The 8,654-nt window shown below is 30.5% G+C and overlaps 2 protein-coding genes across 2 annotated transcripts; both read left to right on the plus strand.

The window, feature by feature from the left end:
* The first annotated feature begins 5,412 nt into the window (after positions 1-5,412).
* On the plus strand, positions 5,413-5,961 carry LOC136074296 (uncharacterized). The gene has a single exon (XM_065786602.1). The coding sequence runs from the start codon at positions 5,413-5,415 to the stop codon at positions 5,959-5,961; it is 549 nt and encodes a 182-aa protein (XP_065642674.1).
* On the plus strand, positions 5,947-7,357 carry LOC136074853 (uncharacterized). The gene is made up of 2 exons (XM_065787094.1): positions 5,947-6,729; positions 6,917-7,357. Exons 1-2 carry the CDS (start codon positions 6,252-6,254, stop codon positions 7,009-7,011), a joined length of 573 nt encoding a protein of 190 aa, XP_065643166.1. The 5' UTR covers positions 5,947-6,251; the 3' UTR covers positions 7,012-7,357.
* The last annotated feature ends 1,297 nt before the right edge of the window (positions 7,358-8,654 follow it).

Raw genomic sequence — 8,654 nt, forward strand, 5'->3', positions numbered from 1 at the left:
TTGGATGTTGAATTGCACTATGATTGGATGTTGAATTGCGCTATGATTGGATGTTGAATTGCACTATGATTGGATGTTGAATTGCACTATGATTGGATGTTGAATTGCGCTATGATTGGATGTTGAATTGCACTATGATTGGATGTTGAATTGCGCTATGATTGAATGTTGAATTGCACTATGGTTGGATTAAAAATCTGGCTGGAATGGTTTATTATAATAGTGAATATAAAACAGCAAAATACCCTTGTTGTCGATGTCTTCACGTATTCAGCACTGCTGACTTTTTGAGAGGTCAATGCGAGGGTTATTTAAGGATTGGACACAAATTACATAATAAATATCCTCTCGCTCCAGAGAGTATGATGGTTAAATAAGAAATGGCTGAGTGAATACCAGAAACAAATGCTAGAAAAGCCTGAGGCAAAAATCACAAAATGTGAAAAGCTTGTTCCAAATTTATATATATATATATATATATATATATATATATATATATATATATATATATATATATATATATTCATATTCTAGAATTAATATATATATATTCATATATATTAAGTCTAGCGAAAATATTAAAAAGCTTATTATTGAAATTATTAAGGTTTTAAAGTTTATATTAATGATTTTAAATAAATAAAAATTAATGAATTGCAAATTTATTCAAAAAAATGGTTTTTGGCTCATAATCAAGGTGTCGATGATATACTTCTAAAGGTTATTTTCTAAAATTAATACTTTGCAATAGCAATTAAAAATTAACCTACCTAAAGTAATTTTGTTTTTGTTTTTAATATTGAATAAAATAAACACACTTGTACAAAACAGACAAACACTACTTTTAAAAAGGTCCGTCCATAAATTAGGCCAGGCTAAATTTCACTAATAAACAAAACAAAAAAGATTAAAAGTGTCCCCTCGCAGAGCTTTAAGTTTATTAAAAAATCGAAGTTGCGCAATAATTTTAATGAAAATCTCCGCGTAAAAGAGTGTATGATCTAATACTTCTGTTTTTTAAATAAATTTAGCGTTGCGTAATTCATGGACGATCTCAAAGCACAGAGCAAACCATCTTTGTTGGGTGAAAGTACATGGCACCTAAATTACTGAGAAACAAAAATTAAAATCAAAATATTTGGTCCAAAAAAAAAAAAAGAATTGGAAATTTTGCTATATTTTTGCCTAAAAATGAAAACGTTTTTCAAAATTGTGAAAAAATAAATAGGAAGGATTTGCTCTGAAAATTTTACATAATGAATTAATATGCTTTTAATTTTTTATTTTGAAATTTTAGTTCAATAAAAGCAATTTTAGTTCAATGAAAAATTTCACCAAGAAACATGGTTATTTTTAGTTCATCAAGATTTTAGCAGCAATGAAAGTGAAATTAAAATTTAAAAGAAAAAGATTTTATTTTTTGAATTGCTGAAAAACTGTTTGTGTTTTATGAATGAAAAAATATTCTAATGAAGTCACTCCTTTGATAAAGGATCGAATAAGAATTGGCTATCATATTATTCTTGACTTATCAGATGAAGGCACACCTTTTGGAATACACTCTTCTTGTCAAGTTTTGCGACTTAAAAGAACACAAGTTACATCGGTTCAAGTCCCAGCACTCTTTAATTTTTCTTCCATTCAGCGAAAACCTAGTACACGTGACATAGTCTGTTATTGTGTCATATTTCAAATTGGTTGTTCCAAACTGAATGAAAGAAGCCCAATTGCAGTCAAAAATAATGAAGATCTCATTGCGATCAAGAAGATGTCCAACTTGCCAAAGTCTCATTATCAAAGATGCCTCATATCTGCAGTCAATACACTTTCAGAGAAAATATTAAAAAGCTGACATCCAAAGATGTAAAAACAGCAGAGCATAATCCTTTCAATGCCAGAACTTCCAAAGAAACTTTACCCGATAGAACTACTTGCATTGCCAAAACAATGGAGGGCCATCATTTCCTTTGAATGTTTAGTATATAGTTTACAACTATACATACTAAACTATATATGGTTTAGGATATAGTTTATAACTGTATATTATATAGTTACAAAAGTCCCAGGAAGTCTTGCTTTTAGTTGCTTTTTTTTTTTATAATCTGCATTGAAAGCTTCCTTCCTGTTTAAATTTATTAATAGGAAAGTCTATAAAGTTCTGGAATAAAATTTTATTTTTTTTCTTTCCATATAATAGGCCCCTTAAACTCCAGACTTTTTTTTGATTAGCCAGCATTAGCAACTAAGAGTCTCAGTTTTTCAGACTTTCAAGTCAGCTAAACACAGACCTGTCATATGAACGACTTGCTTTTACTATCAACCAAGTCTCCCGTACCGAATTAGTGTAATCTAATTTTGAAGCCAAGCCAATTAATTATAGTAAAAATAACTTTTACTCTCAGACGCTCCAATTTAAAAAAAGCAACAAAGTCCTTGCGTATGTATGTTTCCTATCAACAATCTTAGTACTAGGATTAGTTGCTCTGGTGAGAATTAATTGCATCTGCAATAAAAAATATTTGGTTTCTTTTACTTCTTTTTTTATAAAAGCTTGTACCATACTTTTTCGTAAAACCGGGATAATCTCATTTTAACCCTTTGCTGAAATATAACGAATATTCTTCATTTTTCGACTTAATAAATGCTGTTGCAATTCACTGTTAAAATTTCCCGTTAAATTAAGCAGTGAAAAAAAAATTACGAATGTTTCCAAGTTTATCTATATTTTCAAGCGTTTAACGCCGAGGTAAACATTGTTTTCTACAATAAATAACAGCATTAATTATACATTTTAAAGTTCGCGTATTGCATTTGATTCGTACAGCTAGTTCTTTACTTAGTTGACTGTCTTAGTTGACTGTCTCTATTAGAAACATTTTCACTTGTTGATTGAATTGTATAATATTAGTCCAAAAAACGTTTGTGATAAACTCAAAAAAAATTAGATTTTCACAAAAATTTTTGTGATAATCTAACATTTCCTTAAGCTCATTCCAATTATAAAAAGGTTTGTTAACGAAAGACTCCTTATTGTCTTTTTTATTTAAAAGCAAAGCACATGGGCCGCAAAACAAACCTTGCTGTAAACAGAATAGCTAGCCCAATAAACATTCGGCCATCCTTTTGATCAAAAATATTTCGGAACGTCTGTTGATATAATACATTTTGTAATATATTGAATTTTGATTTCAAGCGAGATCTTTATTATATTTTGCTCAATAGCCTTTATGTTCAAAGTAGACGTAATGACATTTCCAATGTAAAAATTATGAGCGTTCTTAACACTAGATATAATTTTCAAGCGTTCTTTAGCTATTTGAATGTTGTTTTGTTGATAATTGCTAGTCCCAATAAAGAATGTAGACGATAGTTCGTTTGACTTTTTTTCCAATGAAGTTTGTGAAAACTGCTCGAACTTTCCGTAAACAAGTCAGGAAAAAATGTCTTTAAAAGATGTTGATATTTTGTTAAGAAAAAATACTTCCAACTCTCCAGGTTATACCGTGAGACTCACGGTTTGATGCAAAGGGCGGATTTGCTTGATGAGATTGTTGGCCTTTATGTTTTCGTGGCGTTACTGGCTTTACATTTGATTTTTTCGGCAAGAATTGATACATGCTTATATATTCATTTTGTTATATTTATATTTCACACACTTAAAGACACATATAATGTCACCAGGGGCGGATTAGGCCACCGGGACACCGGGACATTTCCCGGTGGGCCGTCAGCAATACAACATTTTAAAATTTTATAATATTTTAATACGTATTTTCTTTAATTTTTTTAAATAAATTTCTAGAATAGTAATAAAAAATTGTGAGTTGAAATTTACTTCAGATTTTGCTTTATTCAACTTTGTTTTCACTATAGATTATTGTTTAAATAAAACGAGTTAAATAAAAAAGCGTTAAATAATTTATTATACATATCTTATATAGAATTTTTAATTTAATGTAACGCTTCTTTTATAATTTATTATTTCAATAAACATTTTCTAAATCAAAACAATTTAATAAATATAATATAAAATATCTAACAAAAAAAGTAATTAGGTATTTATATAAATATTGGTTTTTTATTAATATGGTATTTTACTATTTAAAAATTAAAAGTAATCTATTTATATTTTATATAGTATGTATAATATTAACAAGAAATCCCTACACAGTTTATAAAAATAAATATGAATGATTTATTATTAATGAAGATGTACGTTTATTTTAATAAATATGTAGGTTTAATAATAATGTAGGTAATAATAATGTAGGTTTAATAAAATGTAGGTTTATTTTAAAAGATATTAAAATTAGTATATTCTAAAATTTTAAGTTATATTCTTTAAAAATAATCAGATTAACAAACTTCACACAAATAACAATACAGTCGCAGGTCTTCCATTCATAACACTTATTTAAAAATAATCAATAAAAACTATCATAGTAGTTAAAAGGCTAATACAAATGTTTATTTTTTTATTTTTTTACCGGTTTGATTTCTAAGCGAAAAAGTGGACATGAAAAGTTACGTGAGAAAAACATAAAGCTTCTGCGAGAAGATGCTAAAACAACTAAAAATCTACTATCCATGTTTTCTAAACTGAATTCAAATACCCTGCAACACCATGCTGATGCTGAGCCTGTTGATGAGGTTCAATCTCACGTTGCTAAAAAGACCCAAACAAACCTTGATGATGAAGATGGCGTTCATACTGACACTAATGAAATGACCCAACCAATCCTCATTCTAAACATCACAGCTTCTTCAAGCATGGTTGAACCTACTGGTGATAACGAAAAAACTACTAACCGAGTGAATGATTGGTTTAATAAGCCTCACCTGAATGAACTGACAACTTTCTATAAATATCACCCACATCAGCCTGAAACACGTCACTTTAATTCAAAAATGATATATTATCGTCCTGAAGATGGTATGCAGCTTATGTTTCTTTCATTTTCAGAAGAAGAAGAGTGCCTGTTTTGAAGTGTTTGTTTGGCACATGGAAATGAGAAGCAGAAACCAAGTTCGTTTGTAACAGGTTTTAACAGTTGGACTCATATTCATCAACGTATTGTGGAACACGAATCGTCAAAGAGACACCAAGAATGTGTCGAGGCTTATCTACATTTCTCTGCTAATCGAAACATTCTAGATATGGTACAAGGTCAGCAATATAGTCTACGAAAACAGCAAGTTTTACATCGTAGATTGATCGTGGACAGAGTAGTGTCAACTGTCAAAGTGATTGGTAAACGTGGTATGCCATATCGAGGTAAGGCTGGTTGCGAAGCCGTCAATGTTTTGGCTAACGACAGAGTGGATCATGGAACATTTCTTGAAATCGTGATTCTTGTTGCGAAGTACGATGAAATTCTAAAAGCACATTTGAAGGAAATTATCGACTAAGGCATGCTGAATGATAAACAGGATAAGAGGAATAGAGCTAACAGAAATACTTTCATTTTCAAATCCACTGTAAACCAAATTATATTAGGAATCGCTAAATTAATGAAAAGTGCCATTGCTGAAGAAGTACAACAAGCGGGAATATTCTCAGTGCAACTTGACACAACTCAAGATGTAACACAAGCGGATAAATGTGCGATAGTCCTGCGATACGTTACCGACAAAGTTGAGGAGCGACTTATTGGTGTTGTCGATTCACATTCTGGAAAAGGCAGTGATCTGTGCAAATTGATGTCAAATGTTTTGGAACAAAATGGCATTGATATTACTAAATGTGTGTCAGATAGTACTGATGGCGCGTCTAATATGGCCGGGGCATACAATGGATTTACTACATTCTTAGAAAAAGCGTCTCCTGGACACATTCACACATGGCATTATACGCATGTTTTAAATCTGGTCGTATGTGACGCCACCAGCAGTAATAAAGCTTCAATGACACTTTTTGGTATACTTCAAAAGGCTGTATGTTTTTTCGTGAGTCCTACTTGAGAATGGACCTTTGGACTGATCACATGAAAGAAAAAAATGGCCAAAACATTCACAAACGATTAAGTGTTATCGGTGCTACTAGATGGGGGTCCAAACACGATGCCTTTCAAAAGTTTTTTGGTACGTTTCGCGACGGTTAAGGAGCATTATACACAGACGTCGTTCAAGTACTGGAAATAGCAGTCTCTTCCACTAAATTAAGTGTTGAAGCACGCTATGATGCGCAGTGTCTATTAACATCCTTATTGAAGTATAAGACTGTACTGACGGGATTTGTATATCTAAGAATAATGGAGTCAACCACACCACTGTCCAAATACCTACAGACGTCTGGATTGAATTTCATAAAGGCGTTTGAGATGGTTAAAGTAACTATTTCAGAAATTCAGACTCAATCACGCAATTTTGATCAAGTTAAGGTGGCTGCAGACCATTTCATTAATGTGTCCGCAACCATTCTTGACGAGAAAGAATGTGATTGTGTTAGACAGACAGATTTGCCAATGGTACGCAAAAGATTAAGAAAAGTAATGGCAGGAGAATTAGCAAATGATGATCCACTTACAGATCCTTTAAAAAAGTTTGAAGTAGAGGTCCACAATGGTATTCTAGACACAGTGTTAAGAAGTCTGTCGACTCGGTTTGCATCACACGGTGAACTGTACTCTGATATGAGTTGTTTTGACCCCAACGGATTTTCTGAGTTATTGGAATGTAATATTCCAAAAAAAGCCCTTCAGAAAATCTCATGTCATATTTCGGCAACAGGTGTGTAAATTTACTTATAAATATAATTGATTGGTTTCTTGTTAAATTTTATTAGTAATTGCTTAAGTATTTTTGTTTTCCAAATTGGTAAACTTCATTAAATTTTTAATTAGCATTAGATAAGGTTATCTCTTTTGTTCTTTATTTTGAATATTTATAAGATTATCTTTATCTTTTTATATTTTAGGCGAAGAAGCGCAGCTGTTGCTTGAGCTGTTGGACTTTGCAAAAAAGTGGCCAGTTTTGAAAAAAAACATTGGAAGAGAGTTACGATTGTTCTGATCAAATCACGATTGATGAGGATGAGGTTGAAAATGAAGATGACGCCACCAACCATAAATGCGGCCCTCTAAAGAAGTGTCGCTCGTGCATTTACTATTGCTACCATGTGCTTCGAAAATATAATCTTTACGGCAAGAGCTACTGCATGCTGCACAGGGCTTACAAATTCATGCTCACAATTTCAATTACCCAAGTGGCTTGTGAGAGGAGTTTCAGCAAGTTGAAATGTGTCAAAACAAGATTGCGAAGTCAGTTGACAGAAGATCACTTGGACTCACTATTGATGATGTGCATTGAAAAGGACATATTGAGTAACATAACCAACGATGAAATTATTGATGAGCTTGCTAAATTGAGTGGTGAATTAAAAAAGTTACTGTTTTTATGATTTTTAGTTTTTGTGATTTAAATATGAATTTATAATACAAATATAACACATGTACTTAAATGACATTTTATTGATTTTAAACAAGTGTATACAAGTCCTTATTGTTCAATAGTGTTACAAAAGTATTTAAAAGTGAGGGGTTACAAGCGAATACGATTTAAAAAAAAAGGTCACTTGGTGGGCCTTTTTCATGATAGAATTTCCCGGGCCTTTTCAAAAGCCTAATCCGCCCCTGAATGTCGCTATAGTTTTCCTATAACTTAACAATTAACTCGCAAAGAAATCTTATAGTTTGCTCTTGTGTAACTAGATATATAAGTTATAAAAGTCAAAACTCCCGAACGCAAACCAATTTTTCTTAATTTTCAAAACTTTGTTACTTTGTTTGCAATTCTAAACATAAATTTTGTTTAGAATTGTAAATTTTTGTTGCTTTCTTTGAGGTTTTTATCAGCTCTTCAGGTGGTTTTTTTTTTTTTTTTATCAATGTGTGTTATTAATTATGTCATAATTAAGTTATGTTATCTATTCTTTCATAATAAATTAAAATAAGTTTTTTATTTATTAAACATCACTGTTCATACTATTTTAACATTTCTTGTTTGAAAAAAAGTTATTTTTTAAAATTTTTTACATTTGTTCAGGTTTTTGAGTAAATCTCAAGGCTCTTTTTAAGGTTTTCTAGGTTTAAAAAAAAAAGATTGAAAGGTCTGTACTTGTGATTGATCTTGTACGAGTTCTATTGAAGACCTGCTCATGTTTTCATTTTGCATCTTTTTTTATAAAAGTAAGATTTTATTTTGACGCATTCTTTTGCAGATTTCAACCTTTTTAGTTTTTAATTACGTGCTTTCTCAGTCCCACCTTTTATGACTTTTTGATACATATTAAGCTAAATAATTTATAGGAATAAAAAAATATATATATTGAATATAAGTAAATAAATTTACTTATATACAATTTTTTATTCTAAATTTAGCATTCGTATACAAATGCTAAAAAATAAAGTAAAAACAAAACGCTTGAAAAAAGTACTTAAATTTTAAGCAATAAGACAAGGGTAAAACGTTGTGTAATGCAATGTTTTCTTATTATAGCTTCACCATATTCACTTTTTTGAAATAATATAATAGTTAAAATTTATCAGATGTTTACCTTTTAAATCATAAACTAATTAATCTGGCACATTAAAACCTACAAATTACAAGAGACAGTTTTACAAAATCAATTTAAGTTTAAGATAATTTTTATTTTA

Source organism: Hydra vulgaris, chromosome 01 (genome assembly GCF_038396675.1).
Source record: "Hydra vulgaris chromosome 01, alternate assembly HydraT2T_AEP".
Lineage (NCBI taxonomy): Eukaryota > Metazoa > Cnidaria > Hydrozoa > Anthoathecata > Hydridae > Hydra > Hydra vulgaris.